This window comes from Archocentrus centrarchus, chromosome 5 (genome assembly GCF_007364275.1).
Source record: "Archocentrus centrarchus isolate MPI-CPG fArcCen1 chromosome 5, fArcCen1, whole genome shotgun sequence".
Lineage (NCBI taxonomy): Eukaryota > Metazoa > Chordata > Actinopteri > Cichliformes > Cichlidae > Archocentrus > Archocentrus centrarchus.
The window spans coordinates 21,309,953-21,331,940 of NC_044350.1; the positions used below are offsets into that span (position 1 = coordinate 21,309,953).

Genomic DNA, 21,988 nt, shown 5'->3' on the forward strand with positions numbered 1-21,988 from the left:
AGTGTGAATGGCTGTCTGTGTATGTGCGCGAGCCCTGCAATAGATTGGCGACCTGTTCAGGATGTACCCAAGATGAACAGGACAAACAGAAGAAGATGAATGGATCTTATACAAGATGCTAAACTTTCCAACCAGGCAATCCTTCTGGAATGGTACAGCACTGGACAGATCCACATAACACTTTAACATCTTCTATTCTCAGTTAAATATTTATCTATATATTTTTCAAAATACAAGATGATTAAACAGATGATAACAGAAATGACACTAATTGTTTTGTCCCTTTTGTTCTTTCCCTGATTTCCTTGTGAAGGTTGAACAGGAAGAGGCAAGCAGTGTTCTGTTTCTTAAAATTTTTTTTTTAAGTGAGTACCAGATGCATAAGGAAAACACAGACTTATATTTTTTAGGTGTTATATATTAAGGACAGCAGGTGATGCATTGTCGGGGGACCACAGTTGTATGAACCAGCTTTTACACCAATCCATCCAATTTTTTGTTGAGCTATTTTAATGTCTGCTAAGGCAGGGGTTTTCAAAGTATGAAAGGGTGAGCCCCCCTCCAAGGAGCACAATGCCTGCTGCGCCCCCCCCCCCCCCCCCCCCCCCCCCCCCCGATAATCAACCCACACACAAACAAATGCCACTACAAAACACCTTCTAATTGCTTTTATTTTAGAACCATCTCATCTTTTAAAATGACACTTTATCTGAATGAAATTTAACGCATGAACATTCTAAAACATTTCCTCCCATTTTAATTATTTTATCAGGGCCTTTGTATGGCAAATACGCCCTTTTTTCATTTTTCTACTTAGGCCAGAGCTTGTCTCCCCTGCCTTTTTCTTTACTAAAAATGTGTCCATTCTTTCTCTCACATCAGTAGACAGCAAGCAGATAGCTTCTTTTCCCGGTTTATTTTTTCCCCTCGCACCGCGCCTCCCCTAAAGTGCTCTGGCGCCCCCTAGGGGAGGCGCGCCTCACACTTTGAAAACCGCCGTGCTAAGGTAATGGACTCACAAGCTGATCGTAACTACAGCCGTGAGTCTAAAAACACACGCTGACTGCTGCCCAGTACAAGAAAGCGATACAGTCACAAAGCAACTCTGATTTTTATTCAAACAGAAAATGCATCACCTGGCAAACGTGCGCCAGATGAGTTATCACTCATGTAACAAATGACATAAATACAAAATAAATAATAAATTTTAAAAATGAACATTTGTATTAAGACGTACTGTAAACAAAATGAACGAAGAGATGCACGGTGTGACACAGAGACTAACTTAAAAACATAAGAATGTGATTCTTTGCCCTGAGTGGAATAACAATTCCAGATTTAAAAGAAAGTCTCACTGATCACAAGAAGTAAACAAAACAAAAAGATTTAAGGATCCTCACCGGCAGGATGGTGAGTGCTTCGAAGAAGTCGCTCTTAATCATAAAGAGCCTTAAATATTTCAGCCTTTCAGAAAATGCAGGGACGAGCATTCTCACATTATCTCACATTTCGCCCTCATTTATGTTTTTTTTTTAACTGCGTCGCATAACTTGCTTATGTTCAACATAATAAACACTTTCATATAAAGATAAATTACTTCTCTTTCATTAAGTACATAAATGAGTCCTTCCTGAGGGTGCTTTTCAGTCACGCCACACTGCGCTGCAGGGAAAAATAAAAACACCCTGCAGTGTAGTTCAGTTTCAGCCACCCCCCCCAACACACACACTTCAGTCCTCGTCTTCCGTGAGTGAAATGGCATGGTCGGTCAGTGCACTTTGATTTGAAGGAATGCTTAGATCACACGGCGAACACGCTGAGGGAGCTCGTCTCATCTTTCAGACCCAGGATGCTGTATGCTATCCTTTTCATGTGACCGGGCAACCGCACTCCGATGTTCCTGATGTCTCTGAAAATGACACGTAAGTATATCGTAAAACACAGGATGGAAATGACAGCGATAATGGCAACAGTTGATATAAGTTGCTTAAGGTATTAAAAGTTGTGGCTACACAAAAAAATATGAATGAAAATAGCACAAATGTCCAAACCAACCTAAACACTGACTATTCCGCAAAATTTAAATATTATTTTTAGTATTTTGAATGTATTTTAAATTTTTTTTAAAGGCATGTTGTTATGAAAGGGTTACTTGGGTTTATCTGCAGGCCTGCAGGGCACATTTGACAAAAAAAAGGCTGGGAATCACTCATGCAGAAGTAATGGCAGCAGTGAATGAGTGGAATGACATGAGTGGCAGAGGCGGAGCAGAGTGCTCATGCATTCACACACTGGTTAACAAATGTTCAGGCTGACAGTTGAATACTTTCTGTGTTACCACAAAAATGTGCCATGGTGCCAGATAAATTAGTATAGCGCGACGTATGCTGCACCTGTGACATGTGTGCACTTACTCATGCCTCAAAGCGAGCACCTGCTCCATGGTCGTTATCCCAGCGCGAGCGAAGCTTTCGTTGTACTGGCTCATTTTGATGGATTCCAGCCACTCGGGCACCGACCTGAACATGGTGCCGTCACCGCCGCTGGTGCTGGGCAGCCGGATGGACACGCTGTAAGGAATAAAAAGTATTTGGATTACTTATCATTAACAGCTGGGTTATGTAAGCTGAGTATAAGTGAGGATGTTTGAACAGGACACAACCTGCTTTATTGCTTTAATGTCACCGTTCTGCCTATGCATACAAACTATAAGTTGTGCAACTCTCTGTAGTCTCTTTAAAGAGGAGCTGTTATGCTTTTCCCTATTTTCTGCCATATATAATGTTACTATTAAACATGGCCACGGTTTCAAATAATGCGCAACCAATCCTTTTGCAGTCAAAGTTTAGACTCGGTTTAAGAGAATATCAGTGTCAGAGTATATCTGAATATCTCATTGTTCTTTGCCAAGAAAGAGTCCCGCACACACGGATACACACACACACACACACACACACACACACACACACACACACACACACACACACACACACACACACACACACACACACACACACACATCTCCCTGTATTTGTGCAGATTAAACAAAAAAGATATTAAGTAACATGTTATATTTCCCCGAGCTTTTATTTACAGATAAATAAAGATGGGTGGAGCATTTATCCATGTTATTTATTGCTCTTCATTATCAGCACTTACTTTTGAATTCATTCATTTCACTTTCGTACCTAAAGATAAGCTTCAACAAAAATTACGTTCATACCGTGGGTCAAAGTCCGCAATGGTTTTTAAAGACTCCGGGCTTCTCAGAAGTTTGTCCAAAATGTTGACGATGTCTGAGAAGCGAGGTCGTTTTGAGCGATCGTGCAGCCAGCACTGGAGCATGAGCTGGTAGATAGCGGATGGGCAGTCCATTGGAGCAGGAAGCCTGAAATTCTCATTGATAGCCTTCATGACCTGAGGAAGAGTGAAGTCGGTACTTAAATTAATCAGTAATGGCAGGCAGCGGTTCCATAAACTGCTGTGCTCATATGTTGACCATAATAGTCATTTTGAATAGGATGGTGGGAGACTACAGAGTCTGATATACTTTAAAGTTTGACCCACACAGCCCAAAACAATAAAACATACCTCGTGGTTGCTCATGTCCCAGTATGGCCGTTCTCCAAATGCCATGACTTCCCACATGACGATACCAAAGCTCCACACGTCGCTGGCTGAGGTGAACTTCCTGTATGCGATGGCCTCTGGCGCAGTCCAGCGGATGGGGATTTTACCTCCCTGACAGAAGAGAAACATTAACAGATCATATTTAATATGAGTGGAAAGAGTGAAAACAGGAGATGCCGATAGATTGGACACTTAAGAGTGGAAGTAGAATTAACAATAGGGCATTTGTTACTAGACAAAAAAAAGCAAGTTTAGTTCTCTTTTACGACATTTGCATTGTGAAATATAGCTATTACACTCACTCTGGTTGTGTAAGTGCCCTCAGCATCATCTTCCAGTATACGCGACAGTCCAAAGTCAGAGACTTTACACTCCAGGTTGCTGTTGACCAGAACGTTTCTTGCTGCCAGATCACGGTGGACGTAGTTCATGTCACAGAGGTATTTCATGCCAGCAGCTATTCCACGAAGCATTCCCACAAGTTGGTATGGGGGAATCTCTCCATCACGGCCCTACAGTGAACAAAAAATAATTGTGGTATTATTTTGTTATTCTTTGTTATTCTCGTTTTTCCTGGGGAAATGTACAGGGATATGGATATGGATAAGGCACAGACAAAAATATGTAATTTCAGGCAAATATAACTTTTCTTTGTCTGTGTTTGCTTTATACTGTGTATACTGTTTATGCATTAAAATAAGCTCAAGGTAGACTCCAGTTAACTTAACTTAGCATACTTCCCTTTTTATATAATACAATATAACAAAGTCCAATTAATTTCAAGTTAAACACAGAAAAGATGCTTAAGGTTTTCATCTGCACCCTTAACTAAATTTTCCAAGAATAGAGATGACCAGAGACTACAGATGAAAATGAGCCTGTAGGTAACTCCAGCAGTGTTTATTAATGTTCATTTTCCCTGTTACAAAATAAATAACTAAAACAAGTACCTTAAGATATGTGTCAAGAGCGCCGTTTTCCATGTATTCAGTCACTATCATGGCATGTTTAACTGAGAATATAAACAAAAAATATGGTTAGTAGAGGAAATGTGTACAAGAAGTTGACAGAAAAGTCGTTGAGGTCACTGACTCACATTTGGTGACAACTCCCTCCAGGCGGATGATATTTGGGTGCGAGAACTGACCCATGATGGTGGCCTCACTCAAGAAGTCCTGCCTCTGTTTCTCTGAGTAGCCCGGCTTCAGAGTCTTGATTGCTACAGGCACCTCGCCTCTCCCGGGATTTTTCATTACACCCCGGAACACTTCCCCAAACTCTCCTGATTGGCAGTCAAACAGCAGGTAGAGATGTCAGAAACTGCTCACTGAGATTTCATGAGATGGAAGGGAAGTAATGTGGAAACACTTACTCACCTACACCAATTACTTTTTGTTTGCAGATCACACCAGGGTCAATTTCTGTGACAAACTTCTGAATGGCTATATTAGGGTCTTCGTACATGTGTGGATCAATGTATGTCTTCAGAGGTTTAAGCTGATCTGAGGAGAAGATCATAATCAGAAAAATAAGCCTACAGTTTCAATAGCAGACTTGCTTTCTGACTCTTATTACATCTCGGGGCTAACCTGTTGAAAAGTAGGGATCCTCAGGTCCTCGTCCTCTGCCACGAGCGCTCAGTCTCCTGAGAGGAAAACAAGATTAATCACCGGAGGACTACACAGAATACAGAGTGGCTTTTTTTCAATTGCAGGTCAGCTTGAGCTCAAAAAGACAAAGGGTGTATTCAATAGCAGCACCAGCTATTACTCATAACCTCTCCCTGCTCTGTCACCCCAGAGTATCCTTCATTTACTTGAACTTGTGGCACATAATCACACAGTTTGCATGTCTGTAGATAATATTTATCTGAATGACACACACACGTTGAATGTGGATATGAAGTGGACTGTTACCAACCGTTTACGCAGCAGCAGAACAGCCACCACAACGAGCAGAATAACTGCTACTCCGAATACCGCTACCGTCACCATGGTGGGCTTGTTCCCAAACTGAGGCTCAGCTGTGTAAATCACAGTGAAAAATATGTTAAATATACATTTACACAGAGAGACATTTGAGAAATTGTTTTGGATACTGTAGATTTTAAGGCTGCCGGTACCTAATGGAGAAGTATTAAACTCATGCTCGGCACTGTAGCTGCCAGGGTTGCCTTCGGGGCTCAGTGCCTGGACCCTGAACGTGTAAGTAGTGGCTGGGGTGAGGTCATAAATCTGGACAAAGCTTTTGTCCAAAATTAGGACTTTGTAGGTGGTCACATCGCGCTCACTACTGTCATCCTGCAAATATAATAAAAAATAAAAAACAGAAAAAGAAAAAGAAAAATGAAAGTGGGTGGATTAGAACTTCAAATGAGCAGTCTTGATTTTGAAGAAAGGAGGCAAAAACAAAAGAGCCCAAAGCTCTCCATCTTACTTTTCTGCGGTACATAAGCTCATAGCGATGATTGATGTGGGCTGGAGGTCGACGAGACGTAGTCCAGGACAGAGACAGACTGGTGGGGCTGCGATCATCCAGATGGATCACCGTCACCTTGGGGGGATCTAACGGTTGGCGAGACAGAAAGCAAAATAATGGTTAGTGACTAATCATAGTCTTTGGAAAGGACATGTGGAGATGAAAGCCTCTGGGATTCAGTGGGTCAGACTGAAGTCATCTCTCTGGAGTGAGTCTGTCTTTTGCAAAACCCTTTAATTTATAGCTCCAATATTACATGAAAAATAGCTACAAAGTTTGTCACTCTTTTAACTCTAATCTCCTGTTTAGGAACCTGAACACTCCTGGTCTCAAATGATATACGGAAGATGAGTTTATGGGAATTGCTCATTAACATTACAGACTATGCTACATTACAGTGTTTACCACACAATAGTGATTGTCACACTCACAGCCCCCAAATAATAATCATGTAAAGCCAGTGTTCAAAAAAAGAAAAACTCACCTGTGTAGTCCAGAGAAGTGGTGATGGTTGCAGTGGGCCTCTCAGCACTGAACTGCGACACACCACTGTGAGTCTCTACAGTGAACGTGTAGTTGAGATGAGAGTCCAGGTCACTGACAACAACCGTGGTGTCCTGCAGGTCCGTAGGTCCGGTCTCAAAACGGATCCTCTCGCCGCAAGGGATGCAAGAGTCCCCATCACAGTGTTTGCACACCACACTGTACGTGAGGTCACTGCGACCCCCAGTCACCAGCGGTGGGCTCCAGAACAGCTGCAGCCTGCCCTCCCCTGGCAGAGTGATGGAGGTAAGGTCACGAGGGGCACCTGGTGGAGCTTGGGAAATAAATAAATGACACAAAACAGTCAGAAAAATACTTCAAAATGCCTCCAATGAGATAAAAGTTAGCTTTTCTGACAGTGAGTTGGGATCTTACCAGAGCAGGCTGATGTAGGAGGGTCTGAAGGAGCCCGGAAGAAACCTTCTTCACATAGACATTCACTGGCTCCGGCAACGGAGGGCTTGGTGTTATCAGGACAAACCTGACATAACTCATTTGATACAGATGGCTTGAAGTAGCCTGGTTTGCATGCTGTGTGTGTGAGAGAGAGAAGGTGTGTGTTAGTTTAAACAAGGCATGAAAAAGACAAACACAGGAAGGAATTACTGATCAAAATGCAAACAATAAGGCTGTCTCTGTGATACCAGCCCCTTCCACCCAACAGGAAGCATTTGTTGTGAGTAAGCCATAATAACAGAGTCTTTGTACCCAAAGGAATGAAAAGGGATTTCCCTGACGATCTGCCTTCACTCGCCTATTTCGCCTCGAGGCCTAATCTCAGGTCGCACTGCCAGTGTCGACCGGATGACAGCGGAGCATTAAATCCATCAGGTGATCTGATCTTCCTTTCCCCCGTGAACTCTGAGCTCATATTCTTTGGCAGTTAACATTTATGTTCTTGCCAAAGGAAATGGCACCTTAGACACTGGTGGAACAGTGTAACAGGCGTTTGACCACATAGATAAACAGCCTTCCAGGGCATGAGAGGTTCGTGAACATGCGGGCAGGACAAAAATCAGAATGCAAGAGTTGCAACTCTGTCGGGGGCTGGTGTTTCCTCCCTTTCTTCCTTCCTTCCGCTAACCCCGACATCAGTCACAAATTACAGAGAGGAAGGTTGAATCGTTGGTGGACAGGAGAATCAGGAAAGAGGAAGAGCTGGAGATGAATAGGATTTTTTTTTTCTGGTTTTATGGATACAGATGCACATAGTTTCTAACTGAGGTAAGGGCTCAGAGTACTGTTGAAAAAAGAATGTATCCCATGAAAGATCTTCTCTCTCTGGTTTGATTCTGCAGTCTCCCTGGGGTGCAGTCTTTCATCTGGCCCCTGTACTGGTGGCCCAGAGAAAAAATTGCTTGAACCCTGGATTGAAGACGGGGTGGTATTACTCCACCGCCAAAGCAGAATGACCTTTGCACCCCAACTACTGTTGCATTGGAGGAGAAGGTGCAGGTTGAGATTGAGTGGGTGGGATAGAGATGAATGGATAGAATATGGGGGATGGGGGTAAAGGTCTGGAGCACCAACAGAAGTTCTCTCTGGGGAGTCACTTGGCGACAGTGGGGGTGTAGCAGGGGGGCTTTTTTTTTTCCTGCATAAGAAAAGGAGGCCAGCCCATTTTATCTTGAGCTGGAGCAGCAGGACCTTTGTCACGTACCAAAGAAACCCCAGCCCTATTCATCTATTGTCTCTGAAACTGGACAGAGTGGTGCTATAAATATGTTGTATTACTCATTATGTAGCACACAAATAGCAGCATGTGTGCCTTGCAAGAATACAAACATCATCGGTGCAAACTTTGCATTCTCATGTCAATATTTCTGCATAGAGTTTTAGCTTAAAATCCCATTTTGGTAATCTTCAAAAGGCTAGATTAAAAAAAAAACAAAACAAAAAAAACTTTTGTCCAACTTTTGTCTTCACTTGTTGGTGGAAGTTGTGCTTCCAATTGTTCCTAGCTTTTTTTGACTGCCATGCATGTGAAAAGGACTTATGTTCCGCACTGATGCATCTGTTAATTGAATCTGTTTTTCACTCTTTGTGCCGGCCCATTGTTCTAATGAGTGGGAACATGGATTAGGGAGCTCGTTGCGTGTGTTAACAACTGGATGAAAGAGCAAAAGGAGCCAAAGTGGAGCATGTCATTGGCTAACAGCTGTCCTGTTGCTCTACTAATCCTTTTGACCAAATTACGCTCCACACCTAACTAAGCAGCCACGAAGCTAACATCCCTCACACACCAACTGTCGACACACTCCCCACCCTCCGACTCAAAGCCCGGGCAACCTGCTTATTTGTGTCAGTCAGCATTCCTCCTCATTTCACTTTACTTCCTTTTCCCATAACAGTTGGGCCACAAGCCTCTCAGGATATCATTTTCTCTAGTTATTGCAAAACTGGAATGAGGCTTTGTTTTTGTTTTTGTTTTTTTGTTTTTTGGGGGTTACATTGGAAGAAGCTATAACATTGTTTTTTTTACTTGCACAATAAACCATGAACAGTTATTACAGTCATAAAGATTTCCTGTCTTCATGTGCCAACTTCCGTTTCAGGTACTTGGCTCAGAGTACGTCAGTCATCAGGAAACAAAGGCTGAAACAATCCATCCACTCTCTATTGCTCTGTGCTCATTTTTTAAACTTATGGATAAAATTTATGATATGAAGTGTAGAATTTATCCCCTGATCAGTTATTTGTTTGGTCAATATAGTGTCACAAAATAGCAGAAAATGTGTCACAGCTATTAAATGTCTTTGTTTGTAGGACCAAGATTGAGTCCAAAATCCAAAGATTTTGAGTCAAAAGATGAATTTTCTGATGGGTGACTATTTTAATGATCATTTAATTTGGTTGCCTGGTATTACTAATATGCGCTCTTTTTGGAAATGACTCAAACAGAACCCAATTTCTGCCAGCCAAGGTGACTAGGACCATCAGGAGTCATAAACCGCAGCCTGACTCAGTCTAACCTACAACAGGCGTGTCAACTTCTTCCCTGTAATCTGTGGTTCCTGTTGCCTTAGCAACTTGTCCAAAACAAATGCTTGCGAGGAGAAGACACACCACTCAGGTACTCATTCTGACACATTCGCATTCAGCCAGCCCTTCCTTTAGTCAATCAGTTCTGTAGGTGACGCCAGGATGAAAGAATTCCTTTCAGAAATCCCCACAGCATGCTGTGCCCTTCCTCCTTCCTCTTCTCTCTGCAGCCTCTCTCCTCCCACGTTTCCTCCAGACAGTCCAGTGCACCACACCCCAGAATGCCAACAGATAGACCAACTTCTACATGACCAGCAGGAGCACAAACACTATGAACCTCACAGCTGTGTGTTTCCTTACTGACTTTACACACACCCGATCTTTCTCCAAGGCACTACATACCACAAACTTTTTGCATACTTTCCCTTTGTTTGGTTAAATCAGCAACACCTCCTCAGGTTTAAAATTATGTTTCATATGAACATTTAAATGGTTAAAAACTACTTATGTCCTTCAAAAGAAAATGTCATTCTGGTGCAAGCTGATATATTAAGCATGTAAGGCATCAAATTAAAGAGAAATTATTTTTTGCCAACCCAAATCTGTTACATTTTAAGTTTCCACTCTGCTCTACCTTTAAGCTCTTACTTGTACTGAAAAGCTTCCGGTTTAGACACGTAACACATTCAAAGTCCACATGAAACTGGCACACAGCTTCTTTTACTGTACACTATCACCTAAAGCCACTGAGCTATCCATAAACTAGTGTCCCTGCCCAGCCCCATTCCTGAGACCTGAGTGGAAGGCAGGGTAAACAGTTTGCCATTTGCCAATAAAGACAATAAAGATGAGGCATCAGTAGGAAAGTGATGAAATGTGATATGAAGAAATCTGTGATTGCCTTAAAAGCTTAACAAAACAGGTTTGGATATCTGTTTCTTCCTTCTTCTTTTTTTTTCCCATGCCCAGCCCTACTCTAACTTACCTACAGTATAACATGGAGAGTTTTTTGCATGAGACTTCCAAACAAACAAAGTTGCAATTAACATTCCCGTGCACTCATTCTTCCCACCATGACAAATAAGTGGTTGGAGGTGTTTCATTTACTTCAACTCACAGAAAAACACAAACACGTCTCAGATGAGTGCGTTGCGTATTCCTGGCAGTGCTTACCTTGGCAGGAGTCTTCTGTGGCTTCATAGCCTGCCAGACATTGGCACTGAACCATCGGAACCACCCATTTACCCTCAGCTGTGCAGTAGATGCGTGGGGTGGCCTGGCTGACGGCATTCTCTACGCAGGCTCCCTCAACCTCCCTGAGAGCATCTGCCACTGTCTCCGGGAAGGCCGCCAAGCTCTGGACTGTGGATGGGCATGTCTTGTAGTAGACTCTGACAGAGAGCAGAGCCACACAAGCGCCCACGTCCTGAAAAGCCAGGTAGAAGCCTTTCTTAGACAGCGGCCCCACTGGCTTCGTTTCTACGTTCACCTTTGGCAGACGGCCCTGAGTGACCTCGTCTGGAGCAATGGTGGCCACTTTGCGGAACTGCCCTTTACGGAAGTTCGTTCCCACATCAGCATCGGCCTCTGAGATGAAAAGGTTGAAGGTTTCTTTGCAGGCAACAGACGCACCATCAAAAGTGTTGCAGTCTCGCACAACAAAACTTAGCTCCACAGAGACACGGCTTGCCCCTGGGCGCCGCTGAATAAATGTCGTGCGCAGCCAGTTATCCTGTTCTGTAGCCTCTATGCTGCAAACACTGTAGGTGTAGAAAAGCGAGCCATTCACCACTGTTTGGACAATCTCCCACTGCAGAACAGAAGAAGATAAAGCAAGAGAAGAGGAATCAGTTTAAGGGGCCAAAGTCACCGTTATCCAGGCACAATAATAACAGGAGAAAAGGAAATAAGTATGGGCTTTAGAAGCTTTGTTCTTGCCAAAAAACACTTTTATTGATGAGACACCTCTTCTTTCATGCTCACAAAGAAGCTCGTAAAGCACAGAAGTGAACTAGAGCTTTTTTCCACACATTAAGATTATTGGCCTGGACATGTGCTGCACTCACGACGTGTGTGGTTTTCTACTAACGCACAGGGCTGCATGTGTGCGAGACATAAATCCAGCAAACACTACTGTAGAATACCAACTAACATTTATGGCGGCTAAATGAGCTTTATGAGCAGAGCGCCGCTTAAGGCATGGCAACAAAATTGGCAGCTATTAAGAGTTTTTTAAGAGAGAGAAGCAGGGAGATTAAAAGCCTAGATTTAACATTAAAACTTAACACCTCATATGTTAGCAGTTGGTTTCAGGGAATGAATCAAATCTCAAACTTACAGAACTTTAGTACTTTAGTAACTGTTTTTTGGGGGGGGGGGGTTAATTTGTGCCATTACAGTAGAAGAGCACTTCAAAACTGCCATAGGTTCCCTCAATGAATCCCTTCTACTTTTAGTCAAACTTTGATGACTTCTGGCTGGATAGAAAACAAACTACTCGCATGTTGAAGACGAGAAGCCCTCCCTGGTACAAGTTTAAATGTACTTTTTAAGCGTGAGAAAGTTTCGCTACAACCATAAATTTTAATAGACAACTGGAAATCCTATCCAACACAGCGACAATCCTTCGATCTCTGAGAAGAAACGTAGCCCACACAGTTGAACTGGCCATGTCCTGTTGCTTTTTTTAGACAGAAAGCCACTGAACTATAGATAGGAACAGGAAGGATGGTTCTGCACATATGGATCAAGGTTTTTTTTTTTTTTTCTTTCGGTCATCTCTTCATATTGTACGCATTATCTTGTTTCTGTCATCTCTAAATTCAGAAAGGAATCATGAGGGGGAAAAAAAACATCTTAAAACTCTGGTTTTATGGTTTGGGCTTGGAGTGAAAAAAAACAATCTGCTGTTATTGTGTAAAATGCTCTTTGGTACAGTAAATTTAAATGTAGGTTGAACCTTGACATTTTAACTGCATTCATAAGTTCTTTATGAAAGGGTAGCTTTAACACAGGACTAGCCGAGCTGTGCCAAACCTCATCTAGCTGCCACTCATTCCATCTCTCCCAGAAAGCTTTTTTAGTGGACTGAATGAGCAGACAGAGAGAGAGAGGCCTCTGTTATTGTTATAAAGCAGGATTCAAATTCTTGAACGGAAACTTATGTACTTGTTGTCCTGTGCAGTGAAAGGCAGTTTGGATTCATGAACCTGCAGTCTTAAAAATGCCTGCTGAGGTATAAATACTCACTCCGTTCTCATATGGCGATGTCAACCATCCCAACTCTGATCCCGAAGCTCTCATATCCAGCAATACTTCTGCAGGAAGACGCAGAAATAGTTACAACAGGCACATAAACAGCTGATACCACCTGTTACATCAGAGGACATAAAGTGACAAAACACAATAAAAAAAAATTTAAAAAAGCCCAACTATCTAATTTTATCACCCTAATTCCCAACTGGACAAGACAACTGGGTGTCCATATATGCTTTGATTTTCATCTACAGTGAAATTGTGTGCATTGATCTCTGGGGGCCAGCAGCATTATGGGGGGCACATGCCATGCTTTCCGACGTTTTAATCCAGCATGTCGACCTGATTGAAGATTTCATTGACCGTGTCCTCCAGTCCAGGATTCAGGACTAATAATGCCTGTGAAAGGCGTGGGTAGTTAAATTGCCATGACGAGAGAAATACATGAATCTGCACCACAAGTGAAACAAAAAGTCTGACGCATTAAAGGGTCCGTCAGGTGCCCCTTAGCCCCAAAGTTCAACACTGTCGTTATTACTAATAAGTAATAATTAAGTGAATAAACAAAAAAGAATTGTAAGATTTAAAAAAAAAAAAAAGGTTATTAGAGTTTTTAAAAAAATATTCGTGCAGTGAATAGATATATCCAAAAGCCATCGCTCTTGATTTTAAACAACTGGATGACAAACAAAATTTTAATTAAAATTAAAAAGGTGGAATAAAAACTTAACAAAGGAAAAAAGTTTAAACTCAAAGACAAAATTCCAGCCTAATGATTCACGGGATGCGGTAAAGCCGAGCTAAACTTGAATCTCTTCTACAACCAGTTTAAAAGAAAAAAGTAACTTACGTTCTTTCGACTGGAGGCTGAGAAATACTCGGTTAATAAATAAAAACAGGAATAAGCTGACTCCACGCAGCTCCATGGCTCCACACAACTTTTTAAAAAGTCGTGTCCGTGTATCCCACAGCGTCTCTCCTCAGTCCAGCCCGCTGGCTCCGCTTCTCCGAATTCCTCACTCCACCGGCGGAGCACGGGCCCTCAGCCCATTGAGAAACAGGTGGCGTCATCGCCCCGCCCCCCTGTCCTTTGGAATGTGGAAGTTCTCCTTACATGGTGTTTGGGGCCAGGCATCTCAAGCACCTGTTTCATTGAGAAATAGTTATTTTATTTTTTTAAATATTCATTTAATCAGTATACCCTTTATATCTTTCCTTATACCGCAATCTATCTGAGTCAGCCCTAAAGCCAAGCATTTACTTATTATTGCTGACCATACATTAGTAAAGTAAAAATATAAATATGCAATCACAAAAGTTAATAATAATCATCCCGAAACTAAATGTCGGTTCTTACTGCTACAGTTTACCACCCATAATCAGTCTACAGCATTTTCATATCTATGCTTCCATGGCTTATCTAATGCCATTAATTGGTTTTAAATTATGTTTCTATTTCTATACCACTAATGGTACATTTGATACTTTTATAGAGTTTGGTTGCATAATTAATAATTATGCATTTTTCTCTTTTGCTTTTCTGTTTTGTATTTTTGCATTTGTATCTGTTTTAATACTTACTTTATAATGTAAGGGATGAGTAATTGTAGAAAAACAGTATTATCTTAACTAGTTTTATGATAGATAGATAGATAGATAGATAGATAGATAGATAGATAGATAGATAGATAGATAGATAGATAGATAGATAGATAGATATATAGATAGATAGATAGATAGATAGATAGATAGATAGATAGATAGATAGATAGATAGATAGATAGATAGATAGATAGATGGAGAACTAATACATTTCATCTGTCTAATTATATTATAGTTGCTGAGCTTTAACAAAGAACAAAGAATACACAAAAAAATGAGTTTGGATTTTTCCCTAAATTTGCATTCAACTCTTTCTTGAATTTCTTTCCGTCTATTGTAAATGTACGCTTTAGAGTTTTGCACATGACATGGGAATTCAGCTAAAGATTAAGCAGCAACCAATAGTATAAATATAAGCAACTAATTATTTCCTGGTCTTGCCACACTTGCACTTGATGTTCAAGCTTCTGTTTAAAAAAATATTTAGAATATATAGACAGTGTTTCTTATGTTCTGGAATATTCAGTCATTGATTGTAAATGTAACATTAAGTGTCAGTAATACACTACAAATCTATTTGGGCTTTTTTAAAGTGAGTTTAAGTTGACCATCTTCCAAGTAATTGCCTGAGTCCTCCTCCACATCCCATCCAGGGCTTGTCTTTCCCACGACTTGTAAAGGAGGGGTCAAGTAGGGGGGTGGTCTGGTATGAATATATGACTACTAATGAGACAGTCCTCATAAAGAACCTTACAATTTGGATATGAATATGTGACCACAAAGAAGATCTAACAATAACATCACCTAGCAACTCTTATCTGAAGGAATTTCAGAGTCAAGTCTTCTCTGTGAAGCAGCAGCAAGAAGAGCCCCTCAGGCTTAGAGCCATAACAGCCAACAGCCCTGACAAAGACCCCTTTAAAAAATTCCACTGAAGAGTCGGACAATGTCTTGTCCAAAGTTACCATACACGGGCATTAATCATACAACAGACAAAATGAAAGATGTTGCTGAAAGAAATGGATTAACAAGTTAAGTGCGGGTTGAGTTATGACTCTCTGACCTTCTAACCACACTCTCTTCAATCACTTCTAAATCTAATTGTAGTTTTGGCTGATAAGGGTAATTCTAACAGGGTGTTTTCACCCTTCAGGAAAAGAAGAAAACAGACCATTTCTGTATGAAATCATGAGCAACAAGTAATCATGAATTTCCCTTTTCATGCATCCTAAATGTCAGATTGTTTTCTCTCCATCTGCTATTTGCTATTTGCCTCCCCAGATGTTTTCTTCATGTCAGGTATTCAAGGTAACCAAGCTTTAGTTTCGTGACTCCGCTGAAGAAGAAAATAATATTGGTCTGTTTTTCAGACTTTCAAAGACCCGACACCATGCTTTAAGATCCACAGAGCCTTCATTTTCAAATTCTCCAACACTCTCTGTTTGGAGTGTGAACTGCCACTTGAAGGAAACTTCAGTCTCAACAACTCAACCCTTTTCCTCCTCTCTTTATTGATTTTAATACACACTGAGGTACACTTAGGTGTTATTTTCAAGTGTGTTAACGCTTAGACTGTGAGAAGTGGTTTCTGTTGTCAGCCAGTTCTCAAAGGTGTCAAAGGTTAATACCCTCTCTAACACACAAGTATGCAAATGCTTTCATTACAATACGGGCTTCTTTTTAGCCACCTAACAGAGCATGTGTCCTTCTAGAGAGTGGACTGCTGCCTCCGATCGCTCAACCCTCAGGGTGCTCAAACACCCTCCCACCACAGGTCCCGGGCTTCTGGGGGTGATGACAACACAAAAGTACTTCACACTGGGGGCTGGGCCTGCATTTTGTGGGTCAGCGAACAACGGTTGAGGCAGCAACGCCACGTCATTCAAACCTGGCTCCCCCATATCCCCGCTTTCCTCACACTTCTTGTCGTATCAGCAAACAGAGAGGTGGAACACTGCTGAAAGCACTGGGGTGTTTTTGTGTAGCACTAACATGAAATGCACCTACTGTTTTCTGCCTCACTCTCAGTGAGGGCCCCCAAAACCCTTGTTAAGAAATGATGGATTCACATGTTTGTGTATACATTTTTATGTTTATCACCTAACTATCAACAGTGAAGGAAACACTTTAATTGTTTACTTTAACACGCCATACAGTCATAGAAAAAGAAAGTTAGTTAGAAAAACTAAGCACATTCTGACTACTTCCATAGGAATTAAGATGATAAGTAGTAGCCAGGTTCTGATAAATGATCAGCAGCAAGTGTGAGCACCTCCATAAAAGCAGAGGTTTGGGCAGTTTGCTGATCTGATTCAGGTGTGTGTTAACAAAATGCCAAACTCTTCCCAGGAGTGAACATCCCAGCAGTTTCACCCCCTCATCAGACAGAGCAATACCCAAAGAAACTGCAAAAAAATACAGGAGTCGCATCTTGTTGGCATGTTAAATGTTAACGTTCATGACAATTAGAAAATGACTGAACAAGTAAAGCTTGTTTGGAAGGGTTGGCAGGAGAAAGCTTCTTGTATTAAAAAAAGAACATGGCATAGCTTTGCAAAGTTGTACCTGAACAAACCACAAGACTTCTGGAACAATGTCCTTTGGCAAGACGAGACCAAAGTTGAGAAGTTTGGTCATAATGCACAGCGCCACGTTTGGAGAAAACCAAACACAGCATGTCAGCACAAACACCTCAAACCAACTGTCAGGCACGGTGTTGGAGGGGTGATGATTGGGGCTTGTTTTGCAGCCACAGGACCTGGGCACCTTGCAGTCATCAAGTCAGTGACGAACTTCTCTGTGCACCAAAATATTCTAGAGTCAAATGTGAGGCCATCTGTCTGACAGCTAAAGCTTGACCAAAACAGAATCAACTACAGGACAATGAACCCAAGCGCAGCAGTAACGCTATAAGAGAATGGCTGGAAAAGAAAAGAACCAAAGTCCTGCAATGGCCGAATCAAAGTACAGACTCCTACCTGATTGAAATGTTGTGGCGAGACCTTAGGAGAGCTGACTTCAGGCTCTTGCTGATAAAAGTGATTATACAAGCTACTGAATCATGTGGGTGAGCCTGTGAAAACCTACTTTTTTTATCACTGTAAATACTTCACTATGTCTTAGGATTCTTATCAACAATATGAACTTACAAATTAAAAGACACTGTCAGTTTTACATGATTAAATTACTGTTGTGTTTACTTGATTTGCATGCTGTAATTGTTCCATGGGGTAGTTTAATTTAAAAAAAATGCATCATTATCATTTCCTGTGTTTATTCACCCTTTTTTTTATCATTATTTATTTTTTGCCCTTTATTCATTTTATGACAGGACAGTAGAGCAGACAGGGAAGGAAGAACTGGGGAAATGACACACAGGAAATGGCCTGGGGCAGAATCAAACCCAGCCCCCTATGGTAGCCTTTCACCATATGGGTCACCTGCTCAATGCACTGAGCTGTACTGGCACGCATATATGTTGAATCTTAATTTAAAAAGGAACAAATAACTCTTACTGTGAAGTAAATAAGTACAAAATGTGCAATAACCTAAATGTAGTGGAGTAGAAATACAAAAGTAGCATAAAACATAAATATTAAAGTATACTTTAATATTTATGTTTCACATGCATTGCAATTTGATGCATTTTCATAGTCACAATAACCAGCTTCAGATGGAACCAGTAGTTTATTCAAACATGTGGGTTACAGTTTAAAAACTGAAACTATTTGTCAGCCATCTTTTTTTTTTTTTTTTTTTCCAAACACGCAGATAAGATGACCTGATGTGAATCACAGGAAAATCACTCCCGTTTTGGTTGCCAGTTCATGGGAAACGTGTTTGAGATAATCACGTTGCTTTCAAAAGGTTTCTGTGAGCATGTAATCCTATAACTTATCTGATAGAAGAAAATGCGCGTGTTGTGTTTCACAGCCTGAAAGGAAAGTAAAACAAAATCATATGTGGACAAAAACAGGAGCTATCTCAGCCCCGCAGCACTGTTCAGCTCACAACTAAACACGACACAAGCAAGGAGCAGGATGTCACCAAAAAACCACAAGACCCCATATTTTCATTAAGAAAAACATAATAGAATAATTTTTTAAAAAAGCATAATCCAGTCATAAACCAACATCCTTTTCCTCACAAACAGTTAATGGATCCTGTGGAAACTTTTTTATTCTTCACTCTGTGTTGTCTGAAAAGCCTGTGCACCCCCCCCCCCCCCCCCCCCCCCCCCTCACATGTTCTCAGTTATTTCCTTTTTAAAGCTCCACATGCCACCACTGGAAACACTACCTCTCTGAACTGGAATTTGGGGCGGGTGTGTGATGTCTCTGCGAGCTATGCTATGTGCAACGTAGCGCTCGGAAACAAAAGGAAAGAACACGCTCAGACAAGTTTTGCAATATGAAGAAAAGAAATGTGAGAATGTGGTTAAAAACACAGGAGCATTACTCATACATACATAGGTTAAGTCTGTTGGTGGCTTTGCCCCAATCAGTCAGCACTGGCTGCATCAAAGAGCAGCTGCAGAAAAATTAACACAGAATGTGCGCATACTTTTGCAAGAATAGAGAGTAATATAGTTGGCAGTCTTGTCCCACCTTTGAAATATAAAACCAGCAGTAATTATCTTTACCTTTAAAGTTAAACATCAAATGACAAGCCTTAACCAACGTTAAAATTACTTCCCCCCAAAAAGAGCTTTTGTTCATTGCTCAGTATTAAGTTTCCATATTAGCGTGTAACAGGTTGTGTATTCAGATTTTTCCCAGACTGAAGCTGCTATAATCCTGCATGTCTGAGTGGGGGGGGGGATGAGAGCATGACTGTGAGTGAAATCTCTTTCAGTAAAAACCCGTGTTAAATGTAATGGGTGTTGGCAAAGGGGCCTAATAAAGATGATGGCACGCATTCATATGCATCAGTTTGTGTGCTCAGCTTGACAAAGTCTGCCCCGCAGGCTTAACAAAGGGAAGGAAGGAAGCCAGGGGTTGTGGAGAATGCCTGGGGGTGTGGGGTGACAACACACACACGCTCACACGCACGCACACACACACACACATACACACACACACGCAGTGGCCCTCCAACTTGCGTCCTGTGGCCTCTAAAGTCGAGGTTATAGCTGTGACAGCTGGGCTAGCACACTCTGCATGGGCTCATTCTCTTTTGCAACACACTGCCCTCCCCTTCGCTCCACACACACACTGTCTGTGACACACACAAACACAGGATGCTCCATCCTGTTGACTGTTTACATTTCACAGTGGCCAGCAAACTTGGGAGGTTTGATCACCGGCATTACAGCTGTTTGTGAGGTAGTAGTGAGGTTAGTTGGTTTGTGTGTGCCTCCTGTTGTTGTCATAATTGTAGGTGCTTCTTTTTTTTTTCTTTTTCTGTAAGTCCTATTCTGTTATTAACTAAAAGCATAATAATACTTTAAATTCTTCTAAAAGATGAGACTGAAAATCCTTTCAGGAGCTTGGGAAAAGTAGATTTTGTGATTGAAAGCTCCAAAACTGAACATCTACTGAAGGATGCTGTGGTGAGATTGTTTTAACAAGCTTTTTCCCTAAAAACTCCAAAATCCATACGATTCAAACAGTTCCAGCTAGGTTAGAAAATACAATTTTAAGTCAGATTCTGAGGGGTTAAGAAGTTAACTAGCTGTTAACTCACACATGGGCCTGCTGAGTAAAAGGTGCTGAAACGACCACATCTGTTCAGAAAAAATAAAAGGGAGGACCAGAAAGGACGACTGGCAGTGTGGTCCACAACAATCAGCTCATTATTCAGCTAAAAGGACACCTGCTTTGTTTGAGGTAGGCCTGAATTCAGAGGGTGATGACACGAGACAGCTGAATAGCGCAGTGAATGTCATCCAGTTAAAATCAGCTAATGAAATCATTACATTTTCCCATAATTGCAGATGAAGGGTAAACTATTGACATCATGGAGGGATGCTGTTATTTTTAAGTCTGAGATGAAGTATTTTGAGTTTTCAGAGTGTGAACAAGAGGACACCAGTAGAAACAGCTATACTGCTCAGATACCAACAGGGGTCACCCTTTTTATAACAATTCAGCACAGAGTGCAACTGCCACCACATTATGAGCAGCAAACAGGGACTGAAAACACAGCTGACAAAAGCCTCATAAAATGTGTTGAGATATGCACTCAGCACTTGGCCCTGAACTGATTCCTTATAAAATCAGTTTAAGAGTAATAAAGGTGAGCTGTTCCACTTTGGCATTGACAAACTGTTTGAGATTTTTTTAAAGATTTTTAGTAACCGTAGCATCAAAGTCAAGTGTCAAACAGGTTTCTTTTGTTCAAAAACTGTGTGATACTGCTTAGCTTTAATTTCTTCTTACATTACTATCAGAATCAAACTGCTGACAATTTTAAACCAAGTAAATATAGCTGTAAAGGCACTACTTTATATTGAGCTGTCAATCAAATCAACCATTTACATTTTCCTTCATAACTCTTAGATTACTTTAAATACACTAATCATCTTTTGATAAAAGGAAAATATATATGTACACTAACTATTAGTACTGTTGATATATTTATACTAATAAGGACAAGACAACAACATTCATTTTACCTTAATTCCATTGCTGAGGGCAACTGTAACAGCGGATGGGAGCAATTGTAATGCTGAAAAAAAACCCCCATCATATTAACCCACTATACCTGAAACAGAAGCAATCCTCAAAGTAATCACATTACTGTAGTAATATTTAATGTAACTAAAAATGTTTAGCCTTTATATTTTCAAATTTGTTTAGATTTCAGGTATGGTAGGTTTCAAAGAAACAATCTGTTTGTATTTTTTCAGAGGATTTAGCAACTGTTCTAGTGGTAAATCAATTTTAATTCTTTGATTTGAGTTAAATGTATATTTTACTCAAACACATTAATGACCTGATGAGTCAGGAAAGGTTTTTAACCAAGCTCACATTAATACAGCCAACCGACATCAACACATGTTAAGATATTACCAGATTAAATAACATTTAGAGATCACGTAGAGAACATATTTACATATTTCTTTTAAAGCAACAGAAGCAAAATTATATATTTGTTGTATGTTATAATGTACAAAATATGTTTACATTTTTAAAAGTCATTTTAAAATTGAATTTAGTGAAACATCCATTTTCTACCAGTAAAGTGCGTCATCAATGCAGACAAACAAGACACCTGCAATTCTAACAGTAACAGCAGCCCCTGATCCTTCACATTTTCAATCTTATATTCTAGCTAGAGACACCTACAATACCATGGGCTATTCATATTCATTTTTAACAGACAGATAAGACCCAGAGATAAAACTGATGGAAGTTTAAATTCAGTCATCTAAACTTTAGGCAGCAGAAGAAAAAATACTGTACATCCAGAAAGTATCCTTATCCTGATCTCAAAATCAATTTGTTCATGAGTGAAGTAACTGGGCACTTCCTCCATAGACAGAGAGAGTATCCTT

General features: G+C 40.9%; 1 protein-coding gene across 1 annotated transcript; it reads right to left on the reverse strand.

Moving 5' to 3' along the window:
* Positions 1–1,167: 1,167 nt before the first annotated feature.
* epha2a (eph receptor A2 a) lies at positions 1,168–13,898 on the reverse strand. Its single transcript, XM_030729006.1, has 17 exons — positions 13,739–13,898; positions 12,883–12,950; positions 10,807–11,443; positions 7,027–7,182; positions 6,593–6,925; positions 6,067–6,194; positions 5,753–5,930; positions 5,551–5,653; positions 5,220–5,275; positions 5,007–5,132; positions 4,727–4,912; positions 4,581–4,642; positions 3,933–4,142; positions 3,592–3,741; positions 3,224–3,417; positions 2,415–2,570; positions 1,168–1,909 (listed from the first exon to the last, which is right to left on the reverse strand). The coding sequence occupies exons 1-17, from the start codon at positions 13,812–13,814 to the stop codon at positions 1,801–1,803; spliced, it is 2,928 nt and encodes a 975-aa protein (XP_030584866.1). The 5' UTR covers positions 13,815–13,898; the 3' UTR covers positions 1,168–1,800.
* Positions 13,899–21,988: the final 8,090 nt, after the last annotated feature.

Excerpts from the sequence above, each read along its gene's own strand:
- epha2a (XM_030729006.1), bottom strand. The coding sequence starts at position 13,814 with ATGGAGCTGCGTGGAGTCAGCTTATTCCTGTTTTTATTTATTAACCGA. Across the intron at positions 11,444-12,882 it reads CATCGCCATATGAGAACGGA|TGGGAGATTGTCCAAACAGT; the intron begins GTGAGTATTTAT and ends TCTGTTCTGCAG. Across the intron at positions 3,742-3,932 it reads AGGGCACTTACACAACCAGA|GGAGGTAAAATCCCCATCCG; the intron begins GTGAGTGTAATA and ends CTCTTCTGTCAG.